We start from the raw sequence: 15,776 nt of genomic DNA on the forward strand, positions 1-15,776 counted from the left end.
CACTCTCTTTGTTGTTAAACCTGTTGTTTACTTTGGATTGTTGGGTTTAAACCCAGAAACACCTACAGTAACTCCTGCCATCCTGAGTGAGGGGCATTCTGGGCAGTCTCCCCCATCCTGAGTGAGGGGCATTCTGGGCAGTCTCCCCCATCCTGAGTGAGGGGCTCTCTCTGATTGGGCAGTGTAAGGAGAGCAGAGCAGAATCTCACACTGTGGAAGCTGGTCTTTGTCAACACCAGCCTGCTCATAATGGCCAAAGAGCCCCTAAGTTGGATTCTGACATCTTGTAGAATACATTCACATGCCACACTTCCCAAAGCCACTGAGACATGACGTCTCAAGGAGTCATTTTCTTAAATCAAAGTTAAATAAAAGTTAAATAAAAGTTGGGTTTAGATGGGGATGGAGGGAGGAAGGAGTCCAGCTCATACCATCTGATCCCAAAAGCAGCTGGAGGGATGGGATGGATGAGCCTGCAGTGAAATTCCATGAAGGTGTCAGTTGTTTGTTTGAATTTGTTTAAATCATCTCAATAAATGAAGAGCATTTCAAACAACAGACCTCCCTTTGCACAGTTGCCTATTATTCAGGTAATATAAATCATGTCTGTGCTGAATATGCCCAGGTGAGCAGAAACCATAGTTGTGTTAAATGTTTTCAAGGTGAGCAGAATCCTTTCTGTGTTGAGTATTTTATGGATGAGCAGAAACCCCAGCTCTGCTGGAGGTGCGGGATGATCTCTGATTGTACAGCGAGGTTTTACAAAGAGCACATCCTTCCTGGAAGGCTTCTCTGAGGTGCTCAGGTTTCTCTTTATCGATCTGCTGCTCTAACATTCACACTCTGTTCCATAAGTGAAATGTCTCACAAAGGGTATCCGAGGAGCTCTGATGAGCTCAGCTCTGATGTGTCCAAATATTATGCATTAATGCCTGTCCATAAATTGATAAAATACAGACAGAAGTGATGAATGGCCTAGAGATGAGACATGGCCTGCAGGTACAGACTGATCAGCCCTCCGCCCTTCACTATCTCAGAATGCGTATAGGTGCTGTGTCATGATGCAACTCCGCAGGAATGTATTCACATTTACTGTTTTTCTTCACATTCTTCTCATCCCTCTTTGATGTATTTTTGTTTGATGTTATCCTTTATTATAGTCAGTCCTGGTTTTGGTGAGGGGCCTCTTCCTCTTTAATGCTTATGGTGGGGTGTGGCTTACTGCATTACTCTGAAAGTTCAAAGTGCTGCTCACCTCTCCTGCTGTGAGCGAACCACTCCTCTGAGGCACAGATGAGCATGTGGCAGAAGGACTCTTTAACAGGTCCAGGAGCTGCATTTGAGTGGATTCACCATTAGATCCATGACAGAGACCTGCTGTTTGGGGCTGAGAGGACAGGCGTTATACTCCTTGACTTCTCTGCAGCAAGTTGCAATATGGATATTTCTGTCATGGCGATAGAAAAGAGACTGGGGGTAAAAATGTGTGTGACATAATTCTACACGATATGATTTAGGTCAAATCCAAAATCAGGTGGGAAATAGGACACTTGCAATGAAGCTATTATATATAACACACGTTTCTGAGGGTCACTTTCGGCACTTTCCTTAAGTGCCCTAATTCTGTTGAGACTCTTGATTAGCAAAATAATTTGCTTTCCTTTGCACGGCGTCGCGCAGAGGCATCTGGGACGCTGATCAGTGAATTTCTGACAGGAGGCGGGACATCGTTTCCACATCCAGCCGGTGATTGGACGCTTTCCGAAGGCGGTGTCCACGGTCGCTCGTTTCCGATTGGTCGCTGGGAAGCAGCGCGCCGTGGGCCGGGGGTCCAGGGGGAGGGGCTGACCGCAAAGGCCTCGTGCGCAAACCGCGTGCGGCGCAGAGGAGAGAGCAGGGAGCGAAAACAAACAGCAGCGCTAAAGCTAATTCAGTACGGTGAGTCCCTCAAATGTTCAAAAAAAAAGTCTTTTAAAAATGTATATTGTTGATTTTTATAATGTATTACTCTCACAGGGCAGTAGGTATGACAGAATGGAGCTGGCTAACGGTGCGAATAGGTCGTGAAGAGTAGGTGCTAACCGGCTAACTGGCTAAATGAGCGACTTTCCGCGGCCCGCTGCGCCAGGCACCGCGCGGGAAAGGCGCATCGAGGCGCTAATTTACTGAATTAAATTACCGCACCGCTTTAGATCCACCGGCCTGTCAGGCCCCTGCAGTCTGGCGGTAAAAACAGCCGGGGAATTCAGTGCTGGGGCTTCTCAGAAGGCACCTCCAGAGCCGAGGCCGCGGGGGCGCGGTGCAGGCGGCCGGGTGAGTGCTTCGGAGCCGGGCGCTGTGCGTTGCGTGACTGCGGGAAACGGGATGATCCAGCTGATCCAGCTAAAGACACGGGTCCGTCTGATACCCGGTTTCGCCAGTTAGCTGCTTAGGCTCGGATTCCCTTCAGAGGCCTCGGCAGCTGAGTACATGCAGCACTGAATAGCAGTCGAGCTGAGTCCCCGCTAGTCCTGGACGGCATGGGCCTCTTTTCCCTCAATAAAGATTCGCTAGTAGATGTCTCAAGTTGTCTTACTGTCCTGAGTGAATTCCAGTAATATTATCTAGCAAACCACGTTGGTCCTTTGAATTGCATCGTCTTCTGGTCGTTTTGAAAGAAATTTGAAAATGAAGTTAGCTAAGAAATGAGAATTTTGTGTACGCATAAATCGAAAGTAGGTCCCTAGCTGGCAAACTATAGAGCTTGCTTGTCAGGCCTAGTTGGCAGGCTGTGTTTCTGTCTAATTGCAATAATATGAAAAGATCTAGAAAATACTCTTTTCTTTGGTTAGTCCCATGACTGAACCATTTAACCTTATAACACAAACACATTTGTAGAAAATACCACCCAATCGCTGACTGGACAGTCTCCATCTGGCTAATTAGCCGGCTAACTGTAAGGTAGAATGTAGGTAGCGTTAGCATGGCTCCACGTGGGCCTCTTCTGCTGGGCTAGACAAGCTAATTTACTAACTAGCTAATATTTTCCATCTTATAGGCTCACTCAAGGCAGCCATCATTAGCTAGATGAGTGACGAACCAGAGTTTTTACTTGTGTGTTTTCGACCGCCTGCACTAAATGAATCAGCTGACTTACATTCGTTTATTCTAGTGAGTAGTTAGTTTCAGAATGCGTGTGTTGGCTAAATGCGCAACGTCCTGTTGAGTTTGGTGGCTGAATTTTTAGGTACGTAAGCGAGAATAATCCGAATCGCCTCATGTAAGCGGTTTTCTGACTTTGTAAATCTAGCTGTCGTGTGGTCTTTCCTGCAGCACACACTCTTGTTAGGATGACGCGGGCATTTTGTAAGTAGATCGTAAGTGTAGAGTTGGCGTCATGTCCGGTCACACCTGTCAGATCGGTCAAACCGTCTTCGCTGTGCACGCACCTGCATTGCAAGTCTGGAAACTGATCACGACCGGCAGGGAGACAGCCCGCTGTCGTCATTGCTCTGTCAGCTCAGGCAGAACGTGTTCAGCTCTGGCTTTTGCCCTTGCTTAATTACCCCATCAGCTGCCCGGCCTGACATTTCTGGCATTGTTGCACGTGGTAAATGGCAGCTGAGGGTGGTGTCCTGTCTGATGCTCCTGTACTGCTTCACTGCGGTGTATTTTGGGAGATGTTAGAGGCACAGTGGTATGTGGAGCGGTCGTGGCCTGGCGGGTCTGCAGTGTGAACAGTGTGGTGTTTATCTCCGCAGCAGCAGCAGCTCACAGGGATGGACTCCAGCAGCAGCGAGTGTTTCGGTTGCGGCCGCTCTGGCCACTGGGTGAAGAACTGCCCGAACGCCAGCCGAGGGCGTGGGCGGGGGCGAGGTCGCGGGAAAGGTGAGGAGGAGGGGAGGGGGCCGTCTGAACGGGAAGCCAAGGTCCTGATTAAAGTGAAAATGCTTTCACAGCCTCTGCCTGATTCCTGTCTCAGAGTGCTGGTAAAACTCCACCACTTCCCTTCACAGATCTCTTCTGCTATCGCTGCGGAGAGCAAGGCCACATCGCCAGGGACTGTGAGCAGACCGAGGACGGTAAGCGTTCTGCGCCTGGGGTCTGTCTGTACCTGTTTCCGTCTGCCGTGTGACACTGTGCCCTCAGACCAGGTGCAGCTGACAGGAAGCAGCTGCAGCAGTGGGGGGTGGGGGCAGGGCTTGTGACCAAAAGGTTGCTGGTTAGATTCCCTGCTGCTGTACCCTTGGGCAAGGTACTTAATCCACAATTGCCTCAGTAAATATGCAGCTGTAAGTGGATAAAACGGTACGTTGCTCTGTAAAGCTGCATTTTAACCGAACACGAAGCAAAATTGTTTCGCTGCGGGTTTGATCGCTTGCCTGAAAAATGATCAAGCAAATTCCGTGTCATGGCACAGAAAGCATTTTTGATTGCCAACGCTGCTAGCAAGCTGCTGAAGAGATTTCTGGAAAGGGGGCATGGCTTCTAGCCCTACTTGAAGATGATTGGTTAAAACGCAGCTTAAGAGCGCATGTAATGGAATGAAACGTGGAACGCGGGAGGGTTACGGCAGCGCTTTGTGACGGGAGCCGTGCCGTGCTGGTCTGTCCCCGCAGCCTGCTATAACTGCCACCGCAGCGGTCACATCTCGCGGGACTGCAAGGAGCCGAAGCGGGAGCGGGAGCAGTGCTGCTACACCTGTGGCAAGGCGGGCCACGTGGCGCGCGACTGCGATCACGCCAACGAGCAGAAGTGCTACTCCTGCGGCGGCTTCGGCCACATCCAGAAGCTCTGCGAGAAGGTGAAGTGCTACAGGTGAGGGCCGAGCATGCGGCCTCCAGCGGCCTCTAACTGCCTCAGTGTCTGCTAGCACGCTAACGCCGCTCTTGTCCCTGCAGGTGTGGGGAGATCGGGCACGTGGCCGTGCAGTGCAGCAAGGCCAGCGAGGTCAGCTGCTACAACTGCGGGAAGACCGGACACCTGGCCAAAGAGTGCACGATCGAAGCCAGCGCCTGACCCGCCACAGCCAGGCCCCTCCCTTTTCTCAATCATACTTATTTTCTCTGAAGCGGCTTGGCTGGCCAGTGGATGGCCGATAGAGGCCAGGCCCAGGCTTGGCACAGGCCAGATCCAGGCCAGCCTCCGGCTACTGAGCTCTTGACATGTTAAAGGGGTTGGAAAAAAATCGACTTTCTGCATTCAGTACAAAAGAAGTTTGTGTTTAGTTTGGTAGAGGTGATGCATCTTGTGCTCCTTGAAAGAGTCCCCTTCTCGGAGATTTCAGGGGGAGGGGGGTGATGGGAGAGTGATGAGTGGGAGTGAAACAGCAATACGGTGGGAGGGGGTGATTCAGAGGGCCTCTCCAAACTGCCAGGTGGGAACCACGCAATTCTACATAAGGTGTGTGTGTGTGTGTGTGTGGATGTGTGTTTGCGTGTGTGTGTGGGAATGAGTGTCTGAGATGGGAATCAGTTCACAACATACGATCATTGCGTGACTGAGCTGCACACACACATTAGGTTGTTAACAGGAGCTAAATGTTATATTAATAAACTGGCTAGATTCTGGAAGAATTAAGATCAAACAAATCCTTCATTCTGGTTGTACAAAGTCAGTGATGTGCCAGGTTCTTCATTTCATGGGTAAAAGCTCCCTGAAGTGCTTCAGCTCATTTTACCTAAGAAAGTAAGTGCAGGAACCACAGAAAGTTGCAAGAAACGTTTTCCACAGAAATCGAATCTTATTTTTGTATAATATATCATTTAGACTACTGTAAAGATTTAATTTGCTTGCACTCGGTTTGTCAGAAGGTAAATGCAACGAAGTCGGAGAATATGGAAATGTAATTTTAAACTCAATAAACTCGAGGAGGAAGGGGGAGAAGACTGACATTTCTTTTGTGACTGAATTCCTTCATTTCATCACAAATAGGCATCACTTAAGAGCTCTTTAGCTGTCCACCGTCACAGATTCTGCTGAAAGTGGTTAAATATGCAGGTACAGGGAAGCGAGGGAAGCTGTTCCTGGTGTGGGGAGACAGGAGACTATACTGTTCCTGGTGTGGGGAGACAGGAGACTATACTGTTCCTGGTGTGGTGAGACAGGAGACTATACTGTTCCTGGTGTGGGGAGACAGGTGACTATACTGTTCCTGGTGTGGTGAGACTGTAGTGTGTGTCCCAGAATGCAAATACAGGGTATTGAGTCAGACACCAATGTTTTACACCTTGGGTATTCCAGATAGTGTACTGTGATGGTGAATCAGTGTACTGTAAAATGTCAGCAAATGATCCCACTGAATGAGAGGATACTGTTAAAATCACTTTGTACTTGTAAGCTGTGGCAAATATGATTAGTCATGTACGCAGTCAGTCTACTGAAAGCATGAAAAATGGTTGTCAATCATAAACTGGAATTTATTCAGATTGGAGTTCACGTTGTACAATCTGAATCATCATAGCACAGCAATATTAAATCTCAAGGTATTAAATTATTTAGCAGCAGATGGTGTTTTATGTGAAATGGAATTTTGGTGACCTGAGTTATAAATGATGGGTTTTTCTGGCAGTGGTCCCACTTCTGAGAAACCTTAGAGGGAACACGCTAACAGATGGTCAGGCTGCCTCAGAACAGCCCTGTCAGTGTGGCCAGATAAAGTGTGAGGGACTGAGCGATTCTTTTATTGCTGAATGATTCATAAGAATGACAGCAATTAGCATCAGCGCCACCATTTTAATTATTCATTATTATTAAGTTTTCACTGATGTTTGCTGCAGCAAACAGGATGGCATCCCTGCCAGCTGTGAGGAAGCAGGATGCATTTCTCTGGGGCGGCGATGCTGGAGGGCACCAGCAGGGGTGCCCTGCTGTAGTATATTCCTGAGTGTGGTGTATGCTCGTACTGCTGTATCGCCAGACTGGCTTACCTGTGGGTGCAAGCCCAGGGAGGAGACAAGCAGCTGGAGCTCTCATGCTGGAGGGCGTGGCCAGGTGACACTCGCTCGTCCCTCAGGGTGTCCGTCGCTGGCCGGGGCGTGGCGGGGGGCGGATCACACCTCTCTGACAGTGCCTGCACTATGTCCTCCATTTCGGCTCGAGTGTGGACGCAGCGGTCAGGGCGAACTCTGAGTCACGTCACACAGGAAGGACTTCTGGTGAACACAGATAAAGAGTATCTTTGGTGGAAAAGCCAACAGCTGTATGCTAACGTGTTAATATATATGGCTAACTATGGCATGAGCATAGCTCAGTGAAAATAACTGCCATGGATATTTGACCAAATTCATTCCCTTACTGATGCAAGTTTTCTGTTCAGTGAACATGAAGGGCTCTTCATCTGAGAATGTCCCGTCATGCTGTGGCCTCTAAACAGCGTGTTTTGACAAGACATGGAGTGAAGACTAAAAAAACAAGGCAGTCAGAGTTTAATGCTAAATTTTTAATTAGGTGAGAGTTTACAGCTTTGATAACAAATACATGTTCTTATATTACACTCAGGTCTGGTAAAGCACTGAAACTGACTAACGTGGATAGATGCGGGTTTGAATCCTGGATAATCTGCTACAGGGGTTTCTCACACGGCCTTTCACAGCTGCTGCAGAATAAACCCGCTACGCACACATGGGTTATATTATGGCTATAAACAGGGACATAAGCTGGTATTCCGGAGGCACCCTGACCTGCAGGCAAACAGTTACTGAAACAGAGTGAGACAATGTGTAACACAGTGTAATACAGTGTAACACAATGTAATACGGTGTAACACAGTGTAACACAGTGTTATATGGTGTAACACAGTGTAATACAGTGTTACACAGTGTACTGCTGTATTACAGAGATGAGAGCTGGTGTGTGCTCCTGTGTGGTGCACTCCCATAGCTGGATCTCGGAGAGACAGGGTGGAATGTTAACCCTTTGTTGGACTGACGCGTCTCTGGACTCGCACTACCAGGGCCCCCAAGATGAGAGTTGACAGGCAGGCCACGCCCAGCATGAGGCCGTCTCTCCTGACGTACGACCTGCAGTCCAGCTTCTGAGAGCTCTCCTGCGCCGGGAACTCATTCCCCGTCAGACGCTGTATGTCTGTCTCAGAGCGGTCGGGGAGAGAGCAGCGCGCCCCGGTCACGGTCACGCGGTCACGGTTGTCTTCCAGCCAGTTCTTCAGGTACATGACGTGGCGGTCGCACTCCAAAGGGTTGTGGTCGAGCCGGAGCAGCTGCAGGCCCCGCAGCCTGTCCAGCGCCCCTCGTGGGACCCTGCGAACGCGGTTCCTGTGCAGGTCGAGGATGACCGTGCGGTCAGGCAGCGCGGGGAAGGCGGTCAGCTTCAAACCGCTGCAGTTGACCAGCAGACCGCTGTCATCCAGGGCAGAGCAGAAGCAGGAGGGGGGGCAGGGTTCCACAGCCACACACGGCAGCAGGAGAACACACACACACACCTGGGCCATTCCCACTCCCATCACCTCACTCAGCAATCCAGGCATTAAGGGGTTAATGATGTCCTGTTTCAGGAAGGACCGTTCTCTGGTTTCTGTTATGGGTTGCGTTCAACCTCAACAAATACAGAAATAACATATGAACACAAAATACAGCATAACAGGTTAAAACTACAAAAATGACCTCAATAAAAAAACCTACAATAGAATCCACTGGTCAGATCATTAGTATTGAGCCACAAAATGCACTTAAATAAAAGGGTCATCGGCAATACGAAAACCAAGCCTCCATTTCTGCATAAGAATGACAATATCACTGGCAATATCTAACTGGCATGAGGCTTGGGTTAGATTAGAATATTGACACTTTCGATTAGAAAATAATATATTTATTTACTTTACTTTATTTTTTTATTAAAAAGCATTGCTCCCTACCGTAAGTGAGGCTCTGTTCTGTAGATGTGTTTTGACTGAATAAAAGTGAAACTCTTTCTATCTCTGAGAAAGACAGACAGGAAAGTCTTTCTGCTCTTTTATTCTCACTGCAGATCCTGATAGCATTCACGAGAATATCCCCTCAGCGGAAAAACCAACAGCTTCTGCTTTTGACTCATCATTCAAATAAAGTCCAAAGACAGCGTCTAACTGCATTGTTTTCACATATTATTGTACTTTTAGATATCTAAAATATTAAAAACTGCCCATGATATTAAAAATGGAAAACTATTAAGATAGTGACATTAGCTTTAATTCTGACATTGGCTTTAAGTCAGCAGGCGTGATGTCACTTCCACGTTCATCAGCATCTCACTTCCTGCAGCAGGCTTTGAGTGACAGCAGCTGGTCCCATCTGGACTCGGTCTCCTTCCATATTCATAACCACATACTGTGTGCTGATATGCTTTATTCTGCATATTACTGGCACTGTCATACTGTTATATAAATAGTGTCGTGTGAAGAACCAGCAGAGAGAGCAGAGTCTGCCGGCAGCCGTGTCCCGCTGAGATGTGAGAACGATGCAAGGCGGAGTGTTCACACCGAAATACCAACAGATGACAGGACCACAGCATCCATGGACTGATGATTTATTACATTAGACACAATAATATACATTTCCCTCATATCTCTCATATTTTATCCCAAAACTGTGAGCAGGTCTGTGATTATTTACACACACACACACACACACACACACACGCATACACATACACACACACAGACACACACACACACACACCATACACACAAATATATTTGCTGCTGAACCACTGTGCGCTGTGACTCTTGAGTGTGTCCTGTAGATCATTTAGACATATTTTAACATTTATTTATTTTACAAATATACAATGTGGAGACACTATTTTCACTGAAATAACATATCATGCAATATTTCTTTAACATTCCTTGAATCTGGCGGAGATGGTTAGGGGCTGGAACACGGCTTTGGACAGGCGGTGGGGCCACACTGAACACAAGACAGGCAGAACCAACAGCTACACCACGACATGGAACTGGGCCCAAAACAGCAACGGCTCACACTGCTCCTGGACACGGCTTCACAGATTCACTATACACCGTGTGTGTGTATATACACTTACCCTGTATGCTTACATACAGCATACATGTCTATACACACACATACACAGCACATATCATTTGAAAAATCATAAAAATAAAAAACTAAAAGTTCTGATGCTGGTCTCAATACAGTCAACTTAGGCTTAAAAAAGGGATTTACACATCAACTAAGAACACCTTGAATCATCACCGCCCTGTTCCACACTCCCCCTACCTGCACACTTAAACCCCCCCCCCCCCCCCCCCCCAAAAAAAAAAAAAAACAAACCACACTCTGAGGTCCCTAAACTGGTATCCCTGTTATATGTAGGTAAGGAAAGATGAAAACTTGCCACTGTGCTGAAGCTGTCGAACTCTCATTTTAATCGAGAAAGCTACACTCCTGATCTCTGTTGTCACCACTGCACACCCCTCCTCTCACCTGTAGGGGGAGCCAAAGAAGTGACATTTTGTGAAATCTACAAAAGACCGTGTCTTGTGAGGGTTTACTCAATTAACGACACGGGCTATTTCACTTACATCTGCGGCGAACATGAACCAGTTGATCTAGATGTGGACATGTGCCTTTTAGAGCATGTTACAGTCAGGTTTGGCATGTTTTTCCTTTTAATTCCACTTTTAAAAAGGTTGTGAGAAATAATGCTGGTAGAGAGGTAGCCTGGTCCAGAACGGAAACCCCTCAGTGTGTGCACATGGGCAGCGGTTTCCTGGGGCTCTTCTGCAAGAGCCAGATGATCGAGGGTATGTCAACCCGACAAAAACCTCTTCTGTTTAATGCCATGTTAGCGCTAGCCTGGAAGGAGCTAATTTCTCAGTGTGACCAAACTGAGCCAAACAGAATTACAGGTGTTTCTTTTTTGTTGTTGAACAAGGAATTCCGTTTTGAATCAAAGGAAACAAAAATATGCTGTGAGAAAATATGAAATGAAAGGGAAAACTGCTGGCTATATTTGAGTTCATGTGCAGTCATTGATGCATGAGATACATACGGTGATTTTGAAACACAGAAAAAGCACAAATGCTTTAATAATTGGCACATTCAACTATGACCTCTAACGGCTGGCTGGAACCTGCAGCTACACGAAAGGCTGGGGTAAGTGTGTCTGAGTCTGTATCTCAGGGGTTTTGCTCCGGTGGGGAACCTGTCTGTTTTTCTGGTAAACGTCATATTTAATCACACTCTGCTCTAACAGGATGTAAACACACAAACCTAGAGTAAATAAAACAGGAAAAAAAGGAGGTTTCTGGGAACACACGCAAGCAAGTCCCGGAATGGTGCTGGTAAAAAGTCAACTGAGGTGCCATCGCTATGGCAACAGGAGCAATGGTGTGTCTGTACCTGTCCCCTGCTGTCCCTGATTGGCTGAGGCTCTGTGGGGAGGGCGGAGCAGTTAACACAGGGAGGAAATGTGAAGAAACGCTGTAGAGATCAGATTAGCACCCCCTGCTGGAGAAAGCAGGTGATGCCAGTAGGTAAGTCCACCTCTCTGCTCAGTAAAATGGAAGCGCGGAATCATGGTGCCTTCCTCACGCTGTCTCCTCCCCCAAACAGCTGAGCACACTATGGTGCTGCCCCCTGCAGGCGAGCTACTTCACTGCAGCCCCTCACTGCCCCACGAGCGTCACACGACTGTGCTGAGACGTTTGGGCCTGGGGGCGGGGTGGTGAAAGGCATGCTGGGAGCCCAGGCTCTGTTGCCTCCGGTGGTAGGGGTGGTACTGCTGAGAGGACCGGTGGACCAGGTGGTGGGAGTGCCGGTACAGGGAGGGGTTTGTGCGGATCTGGACCTGGGTGTGGCTCTCGCTCTGGCGGGCGTGGTGGGGCATGTAGGGGCGGGGCGTGTGAGAGATGAGGATGGGTTGCGCGAGCAGTGGGGTGTGGCTACGCTGAAACAGAGGGGCATGGCCCTGCTGGTAGGGCTCTCTTTTTTTCCCGCCGAAGAGGATCTCCTGGAGAGAGGAGGGGGCAGCAGGGCGGCTGTGAGGCTGGCGCTTGCGGCGGGTGGAGTCTCTTCGGCGGCCCGATGGACTGCTAATGGTGGCCCCCTGTGGGAAGCAAGAGGGCGGAGTCACTGCTAATGACATCCAATCGCAGCCTGGGGGAGGAGTCACCACTCCCCTAACCAACCATCAGTCAGGAGGCGGAGTCACCACTCCCCTAACCAATCTTTAGTCTGACAGTGGAATCACTGATCCCAGAACAGCATGCTGAAGATGACCATGCTAAAGATGTCTGTAAATCTGAGAGAGTTGTCAGTGTCCCCTCTTACCTATTCCAGATCCTTCACTCCTAAAAATCTGTCTCCTCTCTGCAGGAAGGTAAACACCAGCTTACACACAAACCAGTAAACCATTCAAAGAGCAGCCCACTTTTCCACGGTCTTATCTGCAAGGGTGTTAGTGTCTGAGGTCTTATCTTTACAGAGACTGCGACTTTGGTTTCTACTGGTTTCTACTAGTGTCACCATTCCATAGTGATTGACATTGTGTGTATATTCTGGTGTTCTTGGTGTTTTAATCACCCTAGGTGTCCTTTAAGCTATTGAAAAATGTCATAATGATAAAAGAATATTTTCAATAGACATGCGTTTCATGCAGAAGCTGGAGCAATCAAACTTGCCACCCACTTTATGCTTGCATTCTACTAGATTAAACAATGGAGAATCATCTATAGTTTGAGTGAGGAACTCTTTTACCTTACTTAGGAATAAATAACATTTAAGCTCAGAGAGAGCATTTCCCCAAACCCACACTTTGTGAATACCTTATTTTGGTTTGTGTTTGAATAATTCAGGTATGTAATCTGAGGACATGAGTACAGCTTCAATTAGTAGAGTTCCTGATGAGGGCGGAGCTCCTGACTCCACAGAATGTCGTGAATGAACTGTGATTAAGTCCATTGTAGTTTCGGGGGGTAGAGGCCCTGCAGTGTCTCCTGATACTGAGACTGTCTGAAACACAGAGGGGAAAAGCAAGGGCTTTTCCCGGGATGGGGACAGGATGGAAACAGAGGGGGGGGTGCAGAGCTGCTGAAATGTACACAGCACAAAAATATTCACTCACGAAGGTCACAGGTGAGGCAACCCAAACAAACCAGGACAGAAACAACCAGAAGGACAGCGTCTGGCCGCGGTCCAGTGACAGATGGCAAAGGCCCGAGTGTTAGTGCCGATAGGGGGGCATGCGTGTTACTGGGGCGCGGGGTGGGAGGGGTCAGCGGTCACATGATCAGTGATGTCACTGCACTGGCCGGGCGGGGCTTGGCAGGCAGGCGGTCGGGCATGCATGCTGCTCCAGGCAGGCAGGGGGTCAATGGAGGGTCTGGCTGCAGTGAAGCGGGCCCCGCGGGGTGCAGACGGCCAGGCGGCCACGCCCTCCGATGTCCCTCCTACTTACTTCCGCGCTGCTGTCTAGAGATCCCGCCCTGCAGCCACGGCCTCCTGCCCGGGACATGCGACACCACAGATTAGAGATGGATGGGCGATACGCCCGGCCTCGAGAAGCGCTCTGTCAGTCCCTCCTCCCTGGGGGGCGCTACGGGGGCATGTCAACACACAGCAGGCTGAGACAGGTCTGAATGGGTGCTGGGATGAGAGGGGAGGGGGCGTGGGGTGAGGGGGCGGGACTATGACCTCACCTCAGTCACACAGCCTCACTGTTACAGCCTCCTAGAGTTAGCACAGCCTGCTGCTACCTATGTGCCAATCATATTTACATATTAGCATCTGAAGCTCAGAAAACGAAACCAGATTAACAACGTGCAATGTGATATGGCGTGAAATCTGAGGAAACTGATCCTCTGAAAATAACGAAATCCATCTGCCCCCTCGTCTTTGGAGCACACAACCATAAGCACTGCAAAGATGCAGTTCCCAGTGGATTATAGATTATAATCTCAGGGGATTTCAGATTATAATCCCAGTGGATTATAGATTATAATATCAGTGGATTTTACTGGAAGGAGAGAGCACAGTGATTCAACAAACCCATTCAATCCACTCTAAGGGTCTTTAAAGAGTAATATTTAATAATATTACTAATAAAAACAATAATAATGTGTACATCAGGAAGAATGATCGGATGATTCTGTGATGATCTGCCACATGACGGTACCAAACAGGATGGACATGAGGTCACATGACACCTGAGAGAACCCAGAACGTGTTTCAGACATGTGGATATTCCAGTTTGATTCAGCAGGGCCATGAGAGGGCAACAGAGAGCACGACAGAAGCCCTTATCCTGAGCGCTGAGGGGGGAGCTGATCCCCGAGCTGAGCAGCAGCCCTCTCTAGCCTCCGCAGCACAGCACTGAATGCAGGCAGCAGAGGAAGAGAGAGCAGTGCTTCTCCTCTCCCTCCCTCTCTATATTTTCCACTTTCTTTCTCTCACTTGCTCTCTCTTTTACTTTCTCACTCTCTCTCTCGTTCTCCCTCTCCCTTAAACAGTTCACCTACAGGCTCTATGCTCTCACCTGCTCACAGACCTGTGCCCTCTCACTCACAGAGCTGTGCTCACCTGCTCACAGACCTGTGCTCTCTCACTCACAGAGCTGTGCTCACTCACCCGCTCACAGACCTGTGCTCCCTCACTCACAGACCTGTGCTCTCTCACTCACAGAGCTGTGCTCACTCACCCGCTCACAGACCTGTGCTCTCTCGCTCACAGACCTGTGCTCTCTCACTCACAGACCTGTGCTCTCTCACTCACAGACCTGTGCTCTCTCACTCACAGACCTGTGCTCCCTCACTCACAGACCTGTGCTCTCTCGCTCACAGACCTGTGCTCTCTCACTCACAGACCTGTGCTCTCTCACTCACAGAGCTGTTCTCTCTCGCTCACAGACCTGTGCTCTCTCACTCACAGAGCTGTGCTCGCTCACTCACAGAGCTGTGCTCTCTCACTCACAGACCTGTACTTTCTCACTCACAGACCTGTGCTCGCTCACTCGCTCACAGACCTGTGCTCGCTCACCCGCTCACAGACCTGTGCTCTCTCACTCACAGAGCTGTGCTCTCTCACTCACAGAGCTGTGCTCGCTCACTCGCTCACAGACCTGTGCTCGCTCACTCACAGAGCTGTGCTCGCTCACTCGCTCACAGACCTGTGCTCGCTCACTCACAGAGCTGTGCTCGCTCACTCGCTCACAGACCTGTGCTCGCTCACTCACAGACCTGTGCTCACTCGCTCACAGACCTGTGCTCTCTCGCTCACAGACCTGTGCTCTCTCGCTCACAGAGCTGTGCTCTCCCGCTCACAGACCTGTGCTTGTTCAGGCTGCAGAGAGGTGCCCAGTGTCACACGGCAGGCCGGGTTAGCTGCTCACACCCTTGACCTTTGACCTTACCTGTGTCTGAGAGGTCCCGCAGGGAGCTACTGAGTGCGCTCCTCTTCAGCCCCTCCCCCATGGCGTAGCTGTCGTCCAGGCTGGTGCGGCTCAGGGTTCCGCTGCCCCCCTCCCTCTTCAGACCGCAGCTCTGGGACATGCTGGGCCGCACTGCCCCCTTCTGCTTCTCAATCTCCGCTATACACATAGAGCACGCAGTTCAGCAGCCACCCTCCACCTCCACCCTCCACCCTCCACCCTCCACCTCCACCAGCAACCCTCCATCCTCCACCTCCACCCTCCACCCTCCACCCACCACCTCCACCCTCCACCCACCACCCTCCACCTCCACCAGCAACCCTCCATCCTCCACCTCCACCCTCCACCCACCACCTCCACCCTCCACCTCCACCAGCAACCCTCCACCTCCACCCTCCACCCACCACCCTCCACCTCCA

At 49.6% G+C, this 15,776-nt stretch overlaps 2 protein-coding genes across 6 annotated transcripts in view; one reads left to right on the forward strand and one right to left on the reverse strand.

The window, feature by feature from the left end:
• The first annotated feature begins 1,860 nt into the window (after positions 1-1,860).
• LOC118780872 (cellular nucleic acid-binding protein-like) lies at positions 1,861-5,077 on the forward strand. The gene is made up of 5 exons (XM_036533620.1): positions 1,861-1,938; positions 3,741-3,867; positions 3,996-4,061; positions 4,599-4,797; positions 4,881-5,077. The coding sequence occupies exons 2-5, from the start codon at positions 3,759-3,761 to the stop codon at positions 4,996-4,998; spliced, it is 492 nt and encodes a 163-aa protein (XP_036389513.1). The 5' UTR covers positions 1,861-1,938; positions 3,741-3,758; the 3' UTR covers positions 4,999-5,077.
• Positions 5,078-10,243: 5,166 nt separating this feature from the next.
• Positions 10,244-15,776, reverse strand: part of LOC118780865 (IQ motif and SEC7 domain-containing protein 1-like) — a 38,174-nt gene continuing 32,641 nt past the window's right edge. For 4 of the 5 annotated variants that reach the window (XM_036533601.1, XM_036533602.1, XM_036533603.1 and 1 more), the window contains exons 12-14: positions 15,340-15,516; positions 13,390-13,433; positions 10,244-12,039 (exon numbers count right to left, since the gene is read on the reverse strand). In XM_036533601.1, the coding sequence (XP_036389494.1) occupies positions 11,617-12,039; positions 13,390-13,433; positions 15,340-15,516 (644 nt within the window). In that variant the 3' untranslated portion in view covers positions 10,244-11,616. The remainder of the gene's footprint in view (positions 12,040-13,389; positions 13,434-15,339; positions 15,517-15,776) is intronic. The other variant, XM_036533605.1, reaches the window with a different exon arrangement.

This window comes from Megalops cyprinoides, chromosome 7, assembly GCF_013368585.1.
Source record: "Megalops cyprinoides isolate fMegCyp1 chromosome 7, fMegCyp1.pri, whole genome shotgun sequence".
Lineage (NCBI taxonomy): Eukaryota > Metazoa > Chordata > Actinopteri > Elopiformes > Megalopidae > Megalops > Megalops cyprinoides.

What these genes read in the sequence shown, in the direction of transcription:
- LOC118780872 (XM_036533620.1), top strand. Translation starts at nt 3,759, where the DNA reads ATGGACTCCAGCAGCAGCGAGTGTTTCGGTTGCGGCCGCTCTGGCCAC. An exon ending in CTGTGAGCAGACCGAGGACG is followed by an intron (nt 4,062 to 4,598) that starts GTAAGCGTTCTG and finishes CTGTCCCCGCAG; the next exon opens with CCTGCTATAACTGCCACCGC. An exon ending in GAGAAGGTGAAGTGCTACAG is followed by an intron (nt 4,798 to 4,880) that starts GTGAGGGCCGAG and finishes TTGTCCCTGCAG; the next exon opens with GTGTGGGGAGATCGGGCACG.